We start from the raw sequence: 19,476 nt of genomic DNA, 5'->3' as shown, positions 1-19,476 counted from the left end.
CGCTGTTGTGGGATTTCTGTTGTCGTCGCAGGTAGAGGCGATGAGTCTGACCAGTCACATCTCTCCTGGCGAATTTTTTAGTCGCTAGGTACGGCGTCTTCGCGCCCGACAACATCCAGCATGCCCGACGCTGAGAAAAGAGCGGTATCCAAATTTAGTTGTCATGGTCGGTGAGGATGCTCTGCCGTCCACTTTAGATTTGTTTTGCACCAGAGGCGATGTTTGTTATTATTCCGCATGACGTAGAAGGGCATTTGGCTGACGGGTGAGGAGCAAGGAATGCTCTGTTGAGCGAATTGTTAGGGACTGACGGCGCATCGACGTCCCGAACTACTTTCATGGTCCATCCATCTACTCCCGCCGTGATGATCCATGTGGCTTGTAGGGATTGTCGACCCATCATGCATGCTTCCGCTGCGCCACGGTATGTAGATGGGCGGCTGGTGGGTTGCCAAGCAGTGACGTGGTGGTCATCGCACTGGCAACGGCGTGTTGACACGCCCCAAACATTGACCCTCGAGTCATGGCAAGAGCGATCCGTGCACTAACTCAACACCAACTACTACTATGCACCTGGTGTACATTGACCGGTCGCAACAGCTCTGGCGATCTTACTGCCCCTTAATAGGAGACCAACTGGACGACAAAATGTATCCGCTACATACAACCGCCTCGGCACCTTCCATGCGTGCATCCGCTGAAATCTCATATGCACACATGTCTCCACCAACACCCATCAACGATGACCCAGGCAATGTCAAGGTCGTGGTGCGATGCAGGGCTTTTGTGCCGAGAGGTAGGGATCTCCTGCAATTTCTATATGTCGTCGCATACTGATCTGCCGCAGAAAAGGAAAAGGGCACAAAATGCCTGATTCGAATGGACCCAGCGACTCAGAAGACGACGCTCTATGCGCCCGAGGACAGCGACAGTAATGGACGCCGGTTTCACGAGGATAAGGAATTCACCTTCGATCGCTCATACTGGTCGCACGACGAGAGTGACCCGCACTATGCGCACCAGGAGGATGTATACCGCTCTTTCGGTGAGGAGTTTTTGGATCACAACTTTGCCGGATACCATACCTGCATCTTTGCCTATGGTCAAACGGGTTCGGGAAAGAGTTACACCATGATGGGCACGCCGGAAAACCCAGGCCTGATTCCGCGAACCTGTGAGGAGCTGTTTGCGAGAATAAGGCATGAGCCGTCACCCAACACCAACTATCACGTCCAAGTATCCTACTTTGAGGTTTACAACGAGCACGTACGTGACTTGCTTCAGCCCAGGACGAACCCGCCCGTCTACCTCAAGATTCGTGAGAGTCAGAAGGATGGCGTCTATGTACAGGGCCTGACGGAAGCCGAAGTCAAGTGCTATGCCGACGTCGCGCGCCTGATGAAGATTGGCGACATGGTACGTATTCAATCTCTGTTGTCGTATAAACCTATGCTGACACCTGCATAGAGCCGGACAGTTGCTTCTACTAAAATGAACGACACTTCATCTCGTTCCCACGCAGTCTTCACAATCCGCCTCAAGCAAATCACTCATTCTCTTCTTTCGGACGAGACTATTGAGCGTACAGCACGCATGCGTTTGGTCGACCTTGCTGGCTCTGAACGTGCAAAGTCGACAGAAGCCACGGGTGCTCGTCTGAAAGAGGGAGCCCAAATCAACAAGTCTCTCACGACACTTGGTCGTGTCATTGCTGCCCTGGCCGATCCCCGGCGGCACGGCGCCAAAGGACGACGACCACGTGAGGTGGTCCCATACCGTGACTCAGTGTTGACCTGGCTTCTCAAGGACTCTCTTGGTGGTAATAGTAAGACAGCTATGGTTGCGTGTATAGCTCCATCCGACTACGACGAGACTCTGTCCACCCTACGTTATGCCGACCAAGCCAAGCGCATCCGCACCCGTGCTCTTGTCAACCAGGACTGCATGTCTGCTGCACAGCGAGATGCTCAAATTGCCGAGATGTCGGAACAGATCCGAAGTCTACAGGTGTGCGTAAATGCTGCTAGCCAGCGCAAGAGGGAAGAAGCTACCGAGCTGGATGAGTACCAGAGGCAGGTTGCACTTATGCAACGTCTTATGGAGGAGAACCGCCAAGTCTCAGCTGCAAAGATCAAAGCACTCACTTCGGAAGTCGAAGAGCTCCGCCCGCTCAATACGGCTCTCCGCGCAGAGATTGATACATTGCGCCGCCATCTCGCTCTTGCCCTTGGAGAGCTTAAGAACCCTATCGTCCTACCGCCACCGCGTGAGCTCGGTACGCCAGACTTCGAGAACGGAGAGTGGCTGGGTGAAGGAGATGAGGTAGACCGGTCCGTGGGAGCTGGTGGTGACGCAGAGGCAAGTGATGACGACTCTGACTCAGGCTACGATGAGGGTGATCAGCACGATGAGCTGGCACAGGAGCTGCAGAACGAGGCAGAGTCGTTCCTCCAAGATCTCGGCCTGTTCCGTAAGAAGGTTGGCAGCGATGTGGAACGATTTGGAATGCACGAGAAACTTGCCGGTATGATGGAGAATGGACTGTAAACGAATGCGGCCAGGGAGTTTGCTACCTTGATGGAGTTGGGCAAGGACACAGGATGAACTTTGATTATGGATGCATGAGCGACGGCGTTATTCTTTTAATATGGGCGACACAGACCCGAACGTAGATAGTAGTATATAGTTGTGCCACGATGAATGAAATATGTCTCACACGCCCTTACAACTAGTCAAGTCTCTCATACCTCGTCTTCTTCGTCAACGCAGGCATGCTTGTTGGCTTCGTGTGCTTGTTTCTCGCTTCTTTGAGGACTCTTCACATCTATATCAGCACAAATACTCTCCCTTACATTTCTATCACGGCATACCTTCTCAGGGGTAGCTTCCTGAACAGCTTCTCGCTTACGAGGGCGACCAGCACGAGGAGCGTCTTCAAGGTACTCAGGGAGGATTTTGATCACAGATGCATTTGGATCAAAGCCTCGCTGGCAGGCTCTCCTGTAGATTTCGTTAATTGTACGTTGTGGAATGCCTGTGATTGCGCTGATTTGGGCGGTTGATTTGCCTCCGAAAGGTGACTTTAACGTAACAATTGCAGCACGAGTAGGGAGATCTGTGTTTGGAGCCATGAGTTGTTTGAAGTAGGAACCACGATATAGCAAATGTTTACACGACTCCAGATTAAAAAGATGTTTGTATTTCTGTGAAGAAAGACGGACCGAATAATCCGCTGAATTCCACCTCCGTACGTCGTGCATATGTGATGTGACAGGCCTCGGCGAGTGCTTCGAGCTATGACCGCAACTCCAAGTAAGCTCCAACCAGGCGCGCATCGGGCTTCCGACCACTTCGCGCCGTGGTAGCCCGACGTCCGCGACCAAACATGTCCAAGCCAACAGCCAACTGGGAAAAGGTCGGCGACAAATTCTACAGAAAAGTCCAGCTCTACCAGGCCGTCTTCGACCAGGACCTCGAGCTCGAGAACTACCATGTGGTGGGGGCGCCGTATAGCGGTGCTGTAGGTAGGTATGTCCCGCTTGCCTGCCATTGACTGCGCATACCTGCACTGGGGCTGGGCTGACTGCATTAGCCATATACCGCGATGAAGACAAGCTGCAAACATATCGCGGGCCAGGTCCTTCCAAGTCGAGCATCGACATCTACAGCTGCGCGGGCAAGCTGATCCGAAGCATCAACGTACGTCACCTCAGTATCAACTGCGAACCTTTACGACGGGCAACGCTGACAGCCTCTAGTGGGACAAGGGACCCATCCGGGGCTTGGGCTGGTCCGAGGACGAGAAGCTGCTTGTTGTCACATCGGACGGCACCGTGCGATGCTACTACGGCCTGCAGGGCGACTTTGTGCCCTTCACACTTGGTCATGATTCAGACCAACTCGGCGTCGTATCGTGCAAATTCTATAGTACCGGCTTTGTCGCGTTGCTGGGAAACAACCATCTCATCTCGGTCGCCTCGTACACCGAGCCGCGCCCAAAACTCCTTGCCATCCCACCGACCGACCCCATTATATCCTGGAGCATAGTCCCGCCTGCATACTCTCTCTCTCGCTCGGTTGAAGTCATCCTTGCCATCGGAACAACACTTTACGTTGTGGACGCGACCGAAGCTGAAGACAGGAACTTTGATGCTGGGCCCTTCAGACACATCAGCGTCAGTCCGCGCGCAGAGTTCCTCGCGTTTTATACCGAAGATGGGAAGGTATGGGTTGTCAGCGGTGATTGGAGCGAGAAGTTCAGCGAGTACGACAGCAAGATCAAGACAGTTCCCAAGGATATGGAATGGTGTGGCTCAAACGCCGTTGCGCTGGCGTGGGAAGATGAAGTACATCTGATTGGCCCCAGAAGCGCCGCGACAAAGTTCTACTATGACACTTGGGTGCACCTGCTACCAGATATTGACGGCATTCGCCTTCTCACTAATGATTTGTGCGAGTTTATCCAAAAAGTACCAGATGAAGCCGTCGATGTCTTCAGGCTTGGCTCCGACTCGCCTGCTGCAAACTTGCTAGAGGCCTCTTCTCTTCTCGAGCAAAAGAGCCCCAAAGCAGATGATCTCATCCAGCTTATACGCCCTAGCTTAGGTGAGGCTGTGGATACATGTGTGAAAGCTGCTGCGCATGAGTACAATATTCATTGGCAGAAATCACTGTTGAAAGCTGCCTCATATGGAAAGTCGGTATTGGACTTGTACTCGTCAGATGACTTTGTCGATACCTGCGATACACTACGAGTACTCAACGCTGTGCGTTTTTACGAGGTTGGACTGCCGCTCAGTTACGATCAGTACCGTCGCATGACACCCGAGAAGCTCATTGAACGTCTCACGAATCGTAGCGAATACCTCTTGGCACTACGAATCGCCGAGTACCTGCATTTGCCAGCCAATCAGATTCACGGCCATTGGGCGCAGCAAAAGGTTCGTGTTTCCACGGACCCGGAAGAAGAAATATGCAGCTTGATTGTCAAGAAGCTCCATGGAAAGCCAGGTGTGTCTTTCGAAGACATTGCGCGGGCGGCGTATGATGAAGGTCGTGTTCGCCTTGCAACGGACCTACTAAACTACGAACCCAGAGCGGGAAAGCAAGTACCTTTGCTCCTGAACATGAAGGAAGACAACATTGCGCTTGACAAGGCTATCGAATCCGGCGACACTGACCTGATCTACCATGTTCTACTGCATCTCCGCAAGAAGCTACCACTTGCATCCTTCTTTCGGGTCATCAATAGTCGACCAGTCGCTACAGCTCTGGTTGAGTCGTCAGCTTGGGACCAAGATCGTGACCTGCTGAAGGATCTCTACTACCAAGATGATAGGCGACTCGATGGATCGAATCTTTTGTTATCTGAAGCCCTCTCGCAAGACAACCAGGCTGCCGCACAAGACAAGTTGAAGTTGGCATCGAAATACCTACAAGACTCTCGGGAGAGTACAGCCGTCTTCCAACGCCAATCGATAGACGATGCAGCCAAGCTTCTTCGTCTTCAAACGCAATTTGAGAACGATCTTAATGGACCCAGCGATGCCAGCCCCAGTGGCACGTTACCTGGCCAGACCTATATTGGTCTCTCGGCGAACGAAACAATCTTCCAACTCATTCGCCAGGGCCACACCAAACGCGCTCAAAAAGTGCAGTCAGAGTTCAAGATCAACGATAAGACATACACGTATATCCGGCTCCGGGCCCTAGTCGCAGCACGCCACTGGATCGAGCTCGAAGAATGCGCCAAGCAAAAGAAGAGTCCTATTGGCTGGGAACCCTTTTTCAATGAGATTCTAGGCGCTGGTAACACCAGAGTCGCATCGGTATTCATCCCAAAGTGCACGTCCCTGTCCGTACCTGAGCGCGTGGAAATGTGGACCAAATGTGGCCTGCTAGTCAAGGCAGGAGAAGAAGCATTCAAAGTCAAAGACCGGGAGTTGCTCGAGGAGATTCGAGCCAAGGCAGGCGGAAGTGCAGCTATTGAAGTGGAGAGGTTACTAGGCATGTTGCCCCCGAGCAAGAAATAAGAAACGGAGATCATTACGTTACGGAGCAAATGGAATGGGGGTACGCTGTATGTACTAATGCAAAATTATTCACTACAAATATGGATTTCGTGGGCCCCTTCCGGCCCACTCCCTCTCCTTGCCTTTTTTTTGAGCCCTTCGATGATGCCGGTAGTACAGTGCCTCCAATGTAACTAGATAGTATGTACGTGCACCACGTCCCAGGAAAACACGATTCATCCCTCACCATCATTCCATCTGCACCTGACTAACAAAACCCACCGGGTTGTGGAGGCCAAGCCAACCACCCGCATGCACCCCAAAATGTGGAGGAGGTTCAACGACCACATCCGCCCCATCGCTTATCGTACTTTTACATAACCAATCCTAGCCGTCATAGTAGCTTGGATCAGGAAACGATCAACACTGCCCATACGTCGTACCCCGCGTTTATTCCCAGGATCCTGCCCGAATGTTTTTTTTTGGTTTTTAGCTCCGGGGTAAAAGTAAACAGGCATCAAATCAAGTTCGCTAAGCTCGATGCGACCCGCCATCTCGGTGTTGTATCGGGGCGAAGTTGCTGCGAAAGCTACTTCTGTCTCCACCCCTTGCGAGATTTCTTTTCTGTTTTCTTCAAGTCGAGGTGGAGATGGGGGGTGATCGCTATGGAGATGCCATGACGGAAAGGTTGTGGGGTGCAGCAGCAAGTGTCCGGGGTAGAAGCGCGGAGGCATATAAGTGACTTGTGGGATACCATGTACTTGGAATATCCCGTCGCGAAAGGGGATTTTATTTTTTTGAAAACAGGTCCACGATGACGTTGTCTACACTGACCAGCCTCGCGCTTGTAGCAACAGCGACGGCGCTTCCCTACTCCGAATACATTCTCGCGCCAAAATCACGGACTGTACTCCCTGTCTCTATACACAGCAGCAATGGCTCCGTCGCGAACCCCGAGGCCCTTCTCCAAGGAGCGAGCAATGGCAGCGCGGTATTCACCGGTAACGCATCCACAGCGTACGACTTCGGGATCAACATTGCAGGAATCGTGAGTGTGAGTGTGGGCGGTAGCGTAGATCCGACCGAGGATTACATCGGTGTTACGTTCTCTGAGAGTTCGCTGTGGATTAGCAATCGGAGCAGCGATGCTACTGCTGATGCGGGCAAGGACGAGACGCTGTGGTTTCGTGTGAATGGGACGGGCAAGTATACGGCGCCGAGAGATAAGATGAGGGGTGGGTTCAGATATATGACGTTGGTGCATAATGGGACGGGGAGTCTGGAGGTTACGGGGGCGGAGGTGCATTATACGGCTATGCCGCATTGGGCGGACGATGCAATTGGGAATTATACTGGGTATTTTCATTGCGATGGTGAGTGGGATTTCGTTGCTGAAAGTTCTTTCTTACACAAATTTGGCTAACAGGGAGTAGATGAGCTGTTGAATCGGATTTGGTATGCGGGAGCGTATACGAATCAGTTGTGTACCATACCACCGGATACGGGCAATGCTTTAGTGCATTTGGGGGAAACGGGATACTCGAGTACGGATGACCAGAGTCCGGTGAATGTTACGTGGTATAACAACTATACGATCACTCAAGGCACGAGTGCTTTGGTGGATGGAGCGAAGAGGGATAGGCTTGTTTGGGCTGGAGGTACGTTTTACTTCCATGACGGTTCATCTGAAAAGTGAGAGAATGCTAACAGAACCCCAAAGACATGGCCATTGCTGTACCCGCAGTGGTCGTATCCACAAACGATGTCGTCTCGGTTGAAAACGCTCTCAACTCACTCTTTGCTATTCAGAACCAAACAACTGGCACGCTGCCCTATGCCGGTCGACCTTTTTTCCCTTTGGTATCGTTCACATACCATCTTTACACTTTGATCGGTGTAGCAGATCACTACCTTTACACTGTAAGAACTCAATCCCCTCTTTACTATCTCCCCTCTTACTGCGGGCTGACTGTTTTCCACAGGGCGACATGTCGTACCTACGATCTCTATGGGAGCCATACAAATTCGCTCTTTCATTTTCGCTTAGCAACATTGATTCGACTGGTCTCATGAACGTGACTACGCCGCAGGACTGGCTCCGCGAAGGAATGGGCGGACACAATATTGAGGCAAACGCCATTCTCTACTACACCATCTACCAAGCCATTTACCTTGCTGGAGCTCTCAACGACACTGCAAATGTGTCAGATTGGCGTGAGACGGCCGAGCGCATCAAAGTGGCCGCCAACGAGCTCCTCTGGGACGAGGAAGTGGGCATGTACAAGGACAACGAGACAACGACACTAAATCCTCAGGATGGAAACGCCTGGGCCGTTGTCGCCAACCTTACTCAAAGTGCGGAACAGACTTCTTTGATAAGCAATCGTCTGGTTGAGCGATGGACAAAGTACGGTGCGCCTGCGCCGGAAGCCGCAGACGCCATTTCACCATTCATCTCGGGCTTTGAGCTGCAAACGCACTTCCTCGCACGCAACGTAACGGCTGCTCTGGACCTCATGCACTTGCAATGGGGTTTCATGCTCGACGATCCGCGCATGACCAATTCGACTTTTATCGAGGGTTACAGCGTTACTGGAGAGTTGCACTATGCGCCATACAACAACGACGCACGCATCAGTCACGCACACGGCTGGGCAACCGGTCCTACGTCTTCGCTGACCCAGTATATTGCTGGCGTACAGCTATTGACAGCCGGTGGAGCGACTTGGCGCATTGCTCCCAATCTGGGTGACAGTCTCAAGTTTGCGGATGCAGGGTACAGCACGACGTTGGGGTTCTTCGGTGCAAAGACCCAGATCCTGGATAACAGCAAGGTAGTGCTGGAGTTCGAGGCACCCGAGGAAACGACGGGCGAAGTGCACATTCCTGTGCTGAACTGCGGTGGCCGGGTTACCTTATGTGAAGCACAGAGTTCAAGCGAGGACTGCGTTGTGGATATTAGCGTGAGCGCAGGTGAACAGGAAAGTGTAGTGTTGCAGGATGTGGCTGGCGGCAAGTGGACAGCTACATTCCAGTGTTCGGAGTAGGTTTTCCTGTAGTATAATGTCTGGTTTCAATAAATCATGTGTCAGTTGTGAGCTGTTTTTCTTGTCGTGTAGGGTATGTATACTAGCCACCCTAGGGTAATGGAAGACAACATCTCCTCTTTTCTAGGTCGCATTCCGGCACTAAATTCTCAACATATGTGTCCCGGCGAATACTCGCGGTTTTTTATCGTATTCCGCGGACAAAAGTGCACCCCAAGCCCGTGTTGTGCCTTGATTTGAAGTCTCGGATGTTGTTGTTCCCCAAGGAACCCGCCTGTATTTACTCAATATCCTCGCAGAGCGGAGAGAATCCGGTTTTCTGTTATGCGGCTGATGGGCCGCTGACGAGATCGGGAAAACTTATGGGGCTGATCCATGTAGTGGGAAGAAGATGTAACCGTAAGCGACATGGGCGGCTCCTTTGCGGATAGTGCGCCGATAGCCGTGGTTACCTGGAGTAACATGGAGAACTAGACATGCCGTAGCAATTTCTGTTGCGCAATGGACAGCGTTTGTGTCGACGGAGCAACGAGTGACATGGCAATTGTATCATTTGAGATACTATGCGCTTTAGGTATGGGTCTTAGTGCTCCATTGATTTCTTTTTTCAAGGCTGACTGACTCGCGATGCAGACTACTCTTACCAAGAAACTGGTTGTGGCGGACGACGGATCATGTCGTCGCTGCTGTTACGGGCGTAGCGATGGGCGATCCATGTACTGATCGACCGAGCCCCAGAAGTTGCTATATGGACCCGATGCTTATGTGTTGTTGCTATTGTTGTTGTTGTTGTCAAGGAGAAAAGCCTGTACGCAGCCTGCTCTTACACCTCCGGTCAAGTCTGGGTGGGATCAAGGATATTACATGCATGTCGTCTTGTAATACATGACAACAACGGGCCGGAAAAGGAAAATCGGCCAGCGCCACGCAGGAAGATGGTGATGCACGATTACCGGCATGACCCTTGAGCTAGCAGCAGTTTGCCGCGCTGTCGAACCAGTACCCCGCTCTAAGCGGCCGATAGCAGGTTGGGTATGAAACAGGCGTTCCTATGAAGAGGCGCAATGGGTAAGGCGGGAGGTTGCCCCTCGCAACCGAGGGCTGGAAATAGTCCGGGGGTAGAGGGGGCTACAAACGACTATGACCACTAGGCCGCTGGCAACTTTGATCTACAGCCCGACCTCTCAACAGTTGCATCACTGCCTTTCTGTATTCACTCTTTTATTTCTTGCCGTCTTGGAAAGGTCCCAAAGACGTGTGGTGCGCCCGCGTTGTGTTGTTCCTCCGTCGCTGTTCCCTCGTTTGCACTCCACGCACGCGACTCCGACGGCATTCTCCTATAGGAAGCGCGCGCATTTCTTCGCTTCTTCCCCACTGTGTCTACCCACAACGACAACGCATCCACGGCTCTGCTTTTAACCGAAACCTTGTATGCGCTTTGGAATATTGCGCTTGCGGGGCTGCAGACATCATGGACACGAGTTACCTAGCCCAGCAGGTCACGACAATCATTGGCCAACTGCACGACCTCTTCGACGAGATCGGTGTCCCCAGCCATGAGCGAGACTCGCGCGAGGCAGAGGTATGCGACAGACGCACATGCCCGTCCTCTATGCGACTGCTGACAGCCTAGTAGCTCTTTTCTGCACTGTCCGAGACGCTGCACAACCAATTGCGCCAGGTGACCAACGAGAAACATGAAATGACCGAGGAGGCCCATCGCCTTCTCAAGACAATCCGCCAAATGGAAGCCTCGCTTGACGACAGCAGGCCGAATCCGAATTACGAAGACCATGATGATGATGACGCCATTACCTTCCCCTTAACGCGCTGTTTACAATCCCTAAAGGAGAAATACAACTCGGTGAGCAGACGACACCAGGAGCGCTTCGAGCAAGTGCGAAAACTGGCCGAAGCACTCGAGTCGTACGCATCCCACCTCGAATCGTCGTTTGTACAGATCAAGCTTCCGCCCACTGCGCCGAATGCGACCGTTTCGCCCTCGTTTGACATCTCACCGGCTTATGTAACCAAACTCGACAACGAGTTCACGCGCGTATACGAAGAGTACACACGGCGGATAAACACAGTCCAGGTGGTCTGCCAAGAGATTATCCAGCTCTGGGCCGAACTAGGTACCCCCCAGGCACAAACCGATGGCGCCATTGTCAAGTACTATCGCGACTCACCTGAACAACTTGGTCTTCACAAAGACGATCTCGACGAGTTGCACGCCAAAAAGGAACGCCTGGTCGAGGAGAAGCGCGGGCGCGAACGACGGCTCGGACAGCTGCGTGCAACGATTGAGGATCTCTGGGATCGCCTGGGAGTCGAGGAGCGGGAGCGCAAACAGTTTCTTACCAGCAACCGCGGATGCGGTCTACGCACCATCAACGAATACGAGGATGAGCTGGCCAGATTGAACGAACTTAAGCGGCAGAACCTACACTTGTTTGTCGAAGAGGCTCGATGCAAGCTACAGGACCTGTGGGACGCCCTCTACTTTTCGGAGGAAGAAATGTTGGATTTTACGCCCGCCTTTTCGGATGTTTGTAGCGATGCACTGCTGGCCGCACACGAAACTGAAATCGCCCGACTCGAAGCCCTGAAAGAGCAGCGACTCCCCATCCTGCAAAAGATTGACCGACACCGCGAACTAATCAAAGAGCGCGATGAGCTTCAGCAATCAAGTCAAGACGCAACACGTCTCATGGCCCGCGGTAACAAGGGTGAGAGGCGCGACCCAGGCAAGCTCCTGCGTGAAGAGAAGATGCGGAAGCGCATCGCAAAGGAGTTGCCCAAGGTTGAATCTGTAAGTCGACCATACCTGCAAGGCAAACGACCAAGCTAACGCCACTATGACAGGATCTGAAAAACATCCTAGAAAACTGGGAAGACGAATATGGACGCCCATTTCTGGTGCACGGCAACCGATACCTTGATGAGCTATATGCCTCTGCGGCGAAAGCTGCAGCAGCTCCGCCACGTGCAAAGACGCCTTCAAACAGCGGCATGCCAAGCAAGTCAGGGACAGTGTCGAGGAACGCTGCTCCTAGCCGTGCTGGAACCATTCGCGGTGGAGCACCGCCAACTCGTTCGAAGACTCCTGTGTCGAACTACGGCGCAAGCGTGTCCAGACATACCATGTCCAGTTCTGTTTCTTCTGGTTTTGGCACTTCCGTGTCTACAATATCATCTTCGTCCTCGATAGCGCCGGCGCAGAAGAGTCCGTCTAAGATACCATCGCGCTCGCAAATAGGTGGCACACAAACCGGTAGGAATTCACCTGGCCATCGAGCGGCACCTTCGCGAGAAGACTCTGCAACAATGCGAAGAAAGGCACCTCCCATGGCACCTCCCCCACGGATGAAAGACCTCTTCATACCTCCGGAGCCGACGCCAGTGGAGACTCCGATGAATCGGTTTGCTTTCAACCGTGGAGAACGAAGCGAGAGCATTGTGCGTAACGTGCCACCAGAGGATCCCTATGATGACCGATCGTATGTGAGACACAGCCAGACAATGAGCGGGGGCTATACTCCAACCTACACTCCTACATACCCTCCACCATCACTGTCGTCAGGAAGCAGCCGACAAATCTCACAGACGTCGTCGACAGGGACAGCTGGCACGGGAGTGACGATGCAATCTGGGTCTGAAAACTGGGAGACATTTAGTGAACAATCGGACGATGCTCCCGAGGAAGAAGTCGACTTTCATCAGTACCGGCGGCAGATGAAGCGCTACACACCCGAAGGCGGACACGCATCTACGCCGCGGGCAATTCAAGGCAAGAAGGTCCGAGGAATACGCAACGTCGGGGGACGAGAGTCGCCGAGTGAGCACGATGGCAGCATGGTGCGGGTGGTTGAAGGGTCTGAAGCGGGGTGGACCGACGACGGTGACGGGTACCAAGGAGAGTGATGCTTGTTTACACCTCCACTTGGGCGCTTGTACGAGGCCATGCCGAAGATGACTGCATGCTTTCCGGCAAAAGACGATTCACCACGCTACAGCTGCTCAATGTCTTGTCCGTTTTATTTTTCACTTCTGGTTGTGCCTCTTGTCCGTTTGGGCTGTTAGGCTAAGGTTAGTGCATGCACTCCTTCCCAGGAAGCGGCCTGAGGAGGGTGAAAATTTTCACCTGAGACTCATGGCCTCGTTTTGAACTACAGAGCGAGTGGTTAGGAGATTCGCCACGTACAGGGCGAGCAGGAGTGAGCACGGGTAAGCAAACGGGCTGCATGCCAGATTGCTAGCCAAGTGCTCCTTCTGTTTGATGCACTGGTGCCCTATGTTTTTTTTTTGCGCTTGAGGAGCGGAGGCGGGGCCCCCTTGGCTTCTTCATTTATTCAAATTATTGTGGTTTTTTGGGTGAGCGGCTGAATCTCGGCGCAAAGGGAGTTCATGGGTGGATTTCTGAGCGCGATTGGCGCAGTTTTCCGCTTTCTTGTATGCTTTTAATTGCTATTATATCCAGTTCTTGTATGTAAGCGTGGGGCAGAGGGGCATTGCATGCATCCAAGCTTGTTGCTCGGAGTGGAAGGATGGAAGGATGGAAGGATGGGGTGTGTATTTGTGTGCGTGGGAGAAGACAAAAGGAGACGTGTACTGCTACAATTGATCAGAATCAAAAACATTGCAAACCGAGTAGACGGAAGAAAAGAATGGTAGTGACAAGTGACATTGAACAAGACGCGGGCGCAGGGATGAGCCAAGCAAAAGCCAGTATTAGTCTGTGCAGGCGGAGCGGAAAGCTTGATATCCAGTGAGACTATGTGCACATGGGGAAGGCGCTCATTAGATTGGAGTGGAAGAGGGATAGATGAGCTGCGTCTATGATTGCAATAGGCTTCATCTCCTTTATGTCTAGGCAGATGCCGAGGGAGGATCTTGTCTCTAACATAAGGGTCCGCGGTGTTTACGGTCCTTCCTGTTTTGCACAAGACCGTCTGTTAAGCTCGATTGAGCAGGTGCAACTGTGCGAACGACTGTGCTTTTGGCTGTGCGCAGGGGGAAAGAAAGGGAAAAAAGTACGCATACCAAAATGGTGTAAAAATGTGTTCTTGTTCTAGAGGCATTGGAGAGTTGACAATGGTGATATGGCGAGAATGACGTTGCTCAAGCACGGGGGAGTAGCGGCTATCGATTATTTTGCAGCGGAAACAAGCTTGGCCTCCACACTCGCACACCCACACGTACAATCACACACACATACACACCACAACACTGACAGCCCAACGAGCTTTACCCCACATGACTGGAAAAGAACCATGGGCAGCTAGTGCGTCTCTGCGGCGGGCTGCAGGACACAAGTTACGTGCAGTAGGTCAGAGATACTGGGCACGTAGATAAGCATGGCGCTTCTTACAGGCCCGGAGACGCTGCACTCAAGCATAGGCTACACGGGGGCGAGGCAGCACATCTAGCCACGTATGTACACCTATGCGCATCCATACGCCGGCGGCAGTGATGACTCCCAGCCACCTGCACCGCCGTCGGCACCGCGGCGAAGTTGTGCAGGCTACACCTACACGGGCCTGGAGCACAGCGCTCGTGGGCCATGGCGGCGAGACGGCGTGACGGGCGCCACACGTAGCGGTGCCATGTGACTGCGCCGGGCAGCGAAGCGTCTGGCATGAAGCAGAGACAGACGGATGGATTGCATGGGAGCTGGGCCTTCGAGAAGGCAGGGAAGGGAGAGCGTGGGGCGGTAGGGCGGCAGGGCTGATGGCGGGCGGAGATGGCGGCTAGCAGGCGATCGCCCCCTCCCCCCCCCTAGACTGCATCGTGTTGCGCATGCAGCATGCTCTCCATAGAATCTGTGGACAGCTAGCTAGCCCAGTCCCAGTCGTCTAGTCATGATCCGGTGTCAGCAGTAAGTGGACTGTGCCCACCCAATGCCCAACCCCGGCTCTCTCACCCGCCAGAGCACCAGAGCACCAGAGCAGCGCAGTCCGCACTGCGGGCGGTCGTGTGCCCTGGGTGTGCATCTCGGATAGGAAACAAGCACCCACGCGACTGCCCTCCGCCCTCCGCCCTCCGCCCATACTTGGACTATTACTTATCGCAGCTCCCGATAGGCACCCAGCTTACGGTCGGTTCCCCCTAGCTTCGTCATCGGCCTTCCCTTATCATTGCCCCAACCTCCGCTGCCTATGCACCCATACATATTATCGTCGCATCCATCTTTCATCCTCCCTCATCCTCACCGTGACCCTCTGCATCCATTTGCTGTCTGTCTCGACCCTCTGCCCGTCCCTGTGCATCGGCGACTTTCGGCGCAACCCAGTCGTGCACCTCTGATGTTGCTCGAGACTTGCCCTTGCAGGACCCGCCCAATAGCCAACCAGCAATAACGTAAAGGAATCCAGCGGCCGCACGTCACAACCCGTCTAGCCCCAGCACCAGCCGTACCTGGCACCCACCGAGCTGTTAGTCACGGGGGAAACGCCTTCAGGGCCCTACTACCCTACTTCTGCGCCATGTACTCGCCAAGGTCCTTCCCTTATCTGCAACACTCTCCACCCTCAGCTCGCTCTTCGAGATCAAAGTCCGAAAGGATGGGCACACGCCTGCGTTCTAGTCCTTCTCCACAGAATACCCGACCCGTCGTCGCGGACACGCCTACGCAATCTACAATTAAATCCATGGTCCGTCCTGAACAGAAACCACAATCACCACCCCCGACCACTACTACAACTACAACAATGTCCAAACCCGTTGGCATTCCACCTCGAACTCCCTTGAAATCACCCTCCTCCACACAGACATCGAGAATGAGGACCCAACATTGCCACTCGTCGGCACGCACCCTACACAGCCATGACGCAAAGGCACTTCCGCCCGCCGTTGCTGCCTTGCTCGCCGTCACGGCTATCCCCAAGATGCCCGCTCGCCGACGGCAACGCAGCACAATGGACAGGAGGATATCCATGGATGAGTTGATACAGGAGTGGAGACAGGAAGACTCAGACACTCCATCCTCACTGTCGGGCTCTCCAATGGACCTGCTGCTCGGTCGCGTCGACGAGTCGGATGACGAGTACAGCAGTGGCATGAGCATGGAACAGGAAAAGGCCTCCTTCTTGACATCCAGGTCCATCTCCAGCGACTCTATCTCCCTACCTCCGTCACTGGATTATGAGAATCCGTCGTACGCTTCCCACTGGGACAACATCAGCACACCAGACTCGATTGGCCGCAAGTCACTACCAGAACGCAAAGAGAAGGTTGTTTCGTCACCACCAAAAGAGGACTGCATTCTCGATCATCCCCTTCTTCACTTTGGACCCGACGAATGCGAGGACATCATCGCGACCAACATCAACGACACCGCTCCGCCCGCGCCTCCAACCGAGCGATTCAGATCATTCAAGTCTAACCTGACCGCTTCCCTCCAGGCATTAAAATCAGCCGCCAAGTCCTTTTCCAACTTTACAGCTCCCAGCGTGCCCCCGGATGACTTCCTCACGCGATCACTCCTATCGCCCAATTTCACGAGCGAGATGCGACCAAAGATGGTCGACGGCTTGCCATCGCCCGAATTGCGACGTTATCTCAACCCACAGCCTGCACCAATCTCAGCAACCGAACTATCAATGCATCTCCACGACTCCTTCACCCTCGATACCGACCTCGACCCCCACGCGCCGATGATTCAACTGCAGACATATGAGCGGCGTGGTCGTGCACAAAAGTCGCGCCGCAGTCGTGCCGCGGATCCGCTTTCCGAAGCTGGAAGGGTCCTGTCTAATGACGCACCAACCGTTCGGCAGCGCGAGCCCCGTGAGAATAGCGACTTTCTACGTGTCATTGTGCTCGAGATGAACATGCGCCGCGTAGGCAAGCTCGACGCAAAGGCCGTCGGCAAGGCGCGGATCTGGCTCCCACCCAGAAAGCCTGCTTCTACTCAACCACCTTCGCGTCACAGTCCAAACTGCGTTCCCCTCAGATGGATTCCAATCAACTCATCATGAGCTGCAGTGAGATTGAATCCCTTGCAGTTGGGCATACACGCAACCTAGTGCCCGTTACGCTCGTTACATTTATACGACAAGAGGCACCGAGCCTGCACGTTGCAAAGCGTCTCCACCTACGTAGCGCTTCGCATGCAACCATTCGATCCTGCGTCATTGGTTGGCATGGAGCCCTTGAGACGATCCCGGATTCAGTTTCTCCGAAAGATGGCATGACTTACCTTAGTCTGGCGCGACGGGCCTAGCGGGTCCGCCGTCCAGCAAAATTGCTCGACTCGGCATAGCCACCACGGAGACCGTTACGCTGGGATTGTTGCGCCTCGCTTACAAACGTTACACAAAACGTAGAATAGAGCACACGTTCCTTTGGAATCCAAGAGTTGGAAAATTAGGTGTGTGCATCAGGTTTGGGCATTGCCAACTCAGCAATGTGACACGCGCGGAGCTTCGTCGGGGCCGAGATCTTCACAGCGGGGAAGCAAGAGAAGAAAAAAAAACAGCACATCGCTTGGTCCGCAACACGCCTCAACCAACCACCGTCCGGTCAAGACCAACCTGGCTGGTCCCTGAGTTGGCAGGGCGTCAAGGAATCTTGGGGCGGAATATGCCTTTTTTCGCAATGCCACTGCTTCCACCTGGCTATTTTGGACAAACGAGGATGGCTCCGCACAACCCCGACATGCCGGGTCTCGCCGATGCCGGTTAGATCAAGGGTGTGGGGGTGTTACATGTTTTCATCGAGCAATCAAACCTCGGTATTGCTACTATATAGTAAGCCAGAGGCTACCGCAGCGCGCCTCGACCCGACTAGTATACGGGAAATGTTCCGTGGTACATTTGGATTTTTAACTTTCTTTTCTCTCTCATTCCGCAAGCGGATTTAGCATTGTGCGTATATTAGCGAAGCTTAGCGGATGCGCCGGTGTTGTTTCGACTTTTTTTTTCTTTTATGGATCGCGGCATATCAGCATGGGAAGGGCGTTTTGTTTGTGTGTGCCGACGCATTTGATGGTCAAGCGCTGACCGCTCCTTCTTCTTTTGTCAACATTTTTTCTTCGCTTCATCTGAGCATGTTTCTCTGCCCCATCTGTCCTCCACAGCACACGTGGTTAGTCCAAAATTAGAAGAGCGTGCTACATAGCGTTTGTGTATGTACCCCCTTGGTACACTTACTATATACCCCAAAGAAGATTGGGAAATGTAGGCGCGAGCCTCAGGAGTCCATGTAGTTGGTTACTTGGCATCAGAGTCCGTAGATATCTAGGTAGAGACTAGTTACAATATTTATCTTACATGTACACATTTCGATATACGGCTTTATTGTGTTGTGCGCATTCGTGTAGGCATACGGGTTTCTTCGCTAACGATACCTTGAGCAGTATAGACGTGCCAAGGAGTATCAGATAGATTGGTTTGTTGATATCCAACACACGCCTACTGCATATGTAGTATGCGTTGGAAGAAAAAGCAAACAACTGGCAAAAGGAGATGTTTTACCAACAAAAGAAAATTGTCATCATGTAATCAAAGTTGAGGCTAAATTAACTACGTCCGAAGTAGGGGATGTAGCCAGCAATATTGCAGCAACAGAGGGGTTGGAGATATTGCTTTCCTCTTCTCGTTGTTTCGTTCTCTTCGCTTGTTGCACACCATATGCAGTAGAAGTAACAGCAAAATACGTGGTAATATTTTCCTAGTAAAAGAAACACCATGATAACAGCCCAACCTATCTATCCTCGACCAAAAAAAAAGGTGATGAGACCAGCCTACACTCTGCATCACCTCCATACTCCAAAAAAAATCCATATGGATCTTTTTCCCTTGGGCATATAGCAACCCTATTAAACGTCGATGCCAGAACCAAAAAAAAGGATGACCTAACCAGGGGTCGAACCTGGAATCTCTTGATATCGAACTGAATCGTAGTCAAGCGCCTTGCCATTGGGCCATTAGGCCGATGCTAATTTCAGATGAATTTGCTTCGATGGAAACTTTTTCTTTTAGTACCAATATATCCTCTTTTGCAAGCTACCTCCAGCCTTACTCTAGCATCAGCAACGCCACCCAGTCATCCCATCTCTCCCCATCTTCGCATCGCTCGTACTTACTACCAAGTGCATCCCGATCTCAACGGAACTTTCTCTCATTCGCATATGCACACTACCAACGCCCCCGCTAGCGCTCTACACCGAATCGCGCAAATGACGCCACTGGCGTCATCGCTTCCCCTTCCCTTTCCCCCCAACCCACGTGTCGTAAACCCGGATAACGTGTATGTTGCACGCGGACGTTTTTTTTTTTTCGTTAACCTTCCCATTCCTTCAAAATGAAGAAAGGTCCACGGCTCCACCTTTTCTCCACCTTGTACAGTTCCACTCTCTTTTATAGAGAGTTCAGGAAGTGAAAAACGGGGAAGTAGAGTTGGTTTTCGTTTAGGGG

At 52.7% G+C, this 19,476-nt stretch overlaps 7 protein-coding genes and 1 non-coding gene across 8 annotated transcripts; 6 read left to right on the top strand and 2 right to left on the bottom strand.

Moving 5' to 3' along the window:
* The first annotated feature begins 571 nt into the window (after positions 1-571).
* Positions 572-2,731, top strand: COCSADRAFT_36307 (uncharacterized protein). The gene is made up of 3 exons (XM_007700950.1): positions 572-796; positions 848-1,416; positions 1,468-2,731. Exons 1-3 carry the CDS (start codon positions 649-651, stop codon positions 2,545-2,547), a joined length of 1,797 nt encoding a protein of 598 aa, XP_007699140.1. The 5' UTR covers positions 572-648; the 3' UTR covers positions 2,548-2,731.
* A 10-nt stretch (positions 2,732-2,741) lies between these two features.
* On the bottom strand, positions 2,742-3,131 carry COCSADRAFT_159951 (uncharacterized protein; the record flags this gene model as incomplete). Its single annotated transcript, XM_007701302.1, has 2 exons — positions 2,742-2,816; positions 2,871-3,131. The coding sequence occupies 2 exons, from the start codon at positions 3,129-3,131 to the stop codon at positions 2,742-2,744; spliced, it is 336 nt and encodes a 111-aa protein (XP_007699492.1).
* A 215-nt stretch (positions 3,132-3,346) lies between these two features.
* COCSADRAFT_116187 (uncharacterized protein) lies at positions 3,347-6,155 on the top strand. The gene is made up of 3 exons (XM_007701301.1): positions 3,347-3,524; positions 3,593-3,699; positions 3,759-6,155. Exons 1-3 carry the CDS (start codon positions 3,386-3,388, stop codon positions 6,030-6,032), a joined length of 2,520 nt encoding a protein of 839 aa, XP_007699491.1. The 5' UTR covers positions 3,347-3,385; the 3' UTR covers positions 6,033-6,155.
* Positions 6,156-6,825: 670 nt separating this feature from the next.
* COCSADRAFT_88551 (glycoside hydrolase family 78 protein) lies at positions 6,826-9,058 on the top strand (the record flags this gene model as incomplete). Its single annotated transcript, XM_007701300.1, has 4 exons — positions 6,826-7,384; positions 7,442-7,669; positions 7,732-7,931; positions 7,994-9,058. 4 exons carry the CDS (start codon positions 6,826-6,828, stop codon positions 9,056-9,058), a joined length of 2,052 nt encoding a protein of 683 aa, XP_007699490.1.
* Positions 9,059-10,238: 1,180 nt separating this feature from the next.
* On the top strand, positions 10,239-13,065 carry COCSADRAFT_316473 (uncharacterized protein). Its single transcript, XM_007701299.1, has 3 exons — positions 10,239-10,640; positions 10,695-11,870; positions 11,924-13,065. The coding sequence occupies exons 1-3, from the start codon at positions 10,530-10,532 to the stop codon at positions 12,980-12,982; spliced, it is 2,346 nt and encodes a 781-aa protein (XP_007699489.1). The 5' UTR covers positions 10,239-10,529; the 3' UTR covers positions 12,983-13,065.
* Positions 13,066-15,454: 2,389 nt separating this feature from the next.
* COCSADRAFT_316457 (uncharacterized protein) lies at positions 15,455-17,494 on the top strand. The gene has a single exon (XM_007701298.1). The coding sequence runs from the start codon at positions 15,544-15,546 to the stop codon at positions 17,035-17,037; it is 1,494 nt and encodes a 497-aa protein (XP_007699488.1). The 5' UTR covers positions 15,455-15,543; the 3' UTR covers positions 17,038-17,494.
* Positions 17,495-18,910: 1,416 nt separating this feature from the next.
* On the bottom strand, positions 18,911-18,993 carry COCSADRAFT_t41. Its single transcript has one exon. It is a non-coding gene; the product is annotated as a tRNA-Arg (tRNA).
* COCSADRAFT_316452 (uncharacterized protein) lies at positions 18,929-19,393 on the top strand. The gene has a single exon (XM_007701297.1). It carries the CDS (start codon positions 19,008-19,010, stop codon positions 19,365-19,367), a length of 360 nt encoding a protein of 119 aa, XP_007699487.1. The 5' UTR covers positions 18,929-19,007; the 3' UTR covers positions 19,368-19,393.
* The last annotated feature ends 83 nt before the right edge of the window (positions 19,394-19,476 follow it).

Source organism: Bipolaris sorokiniana (assembly GCF_000338995.1).
Source record: "Bipolaris sorokiniana ND90Pr unplaced genomic scaffold COCSAscaffold_6, whole genome shotgun sequence".
Classification (NCBI taxonomy): domain Eukaryota; kingdom Fungi; phylum Ascomycota; class Dothideomycetes; order Pleosporales; family Pleosporaceae; genus Bipolaris; species Bipolaris sorokiniana.
The sequence above is the reverse complement of the archived record's forward strand: the minus strand, read 5'-3'. Positions and strand labels throughout refer to the sequence as shown.

Excerpts from the sequence above, each read along its gene's own strand:
- COCSADRAFT_36307 (XM_007700950.1), top strand. The coding sequence starts at position 649 with ATGTATCCGCTACATACAACCGCCTCGGCACCTTCCATGCGTGCATCC. Across the intron at positions 797-847 it reads CAGGGCTTTTGTGCCGAGAG|AAAAGGAAAAGGGCACAAAA; the intron begins GTAGGGATCTCC and ends GATCTGCCGCAG. Across the intron at positions 1,417-1,467 it reads TGATGAAGATTGGCGACATG|AGCCGGACAGTTGCTTCTAC; the intron begins GTACGTATTCAA and ends ACACCTGCATAG.
- COCSADRAFT_116187 (XM_007701301.1), top strand. The coding sequence starts at position 3,386 with ATGTCCAAGCCAACAGCCAACTGGGAAAAGGTCGGCGACAAATTCTAC. Across the intron at positions 3,525-3,592 it reads GCCGTATAGCGGTGCTGTAG|CCATATACCGCGATGAAGAC; the intron begins GTAGGTATGTCC and ends TGACTGCATTAG. Across the intron at positions 3,700-3,758 it reads AGCTGATCCGAAGCATCAAC|TGGGACAAGGGACCCATCCG; the intron begins GTACGTCACCTC and ends GACAGCCTCTAG.
- COCSADRAFT_316452 (XM_007701297.1), top strand. The coding sequence starts at position 19,008 with ATGAATTTGCTTCGATGGAAACTTTTTCTTTTAGTACCAATATATCCT.
- COCSADRAFT_316457 (XM_007701298.1), top strand. The coding sequence starts at position 15,544 with ATGTACTCGCCAAGGTCCTTCCCTTATCTGCAACACTCTCCACCCTCA.
- COCSADRAFT_316473 (XM_007701299.1), top strand. The coding sequence starts at position 10,530 with ATGGACACGAGTTACCTAGCCCAGCAGGTCACGACAATCATTGGCCAA. Across the intron at positions 10,641-10,694 it reads GAGACTCGCGCGAGGCAGAG|CTCTTTTCTGCACTGTCCGA; the intron begins GTATGCGACAGA and ends ACAGCCTAGTAG. Across the intron at positions 11,871-11,923 it reads AGTTGCCCAAGGTTGAATCT|GATCTGAAAAACATCCTAGA; the intron begins GTAAGTCGACCA and ends CCACTATGACAG.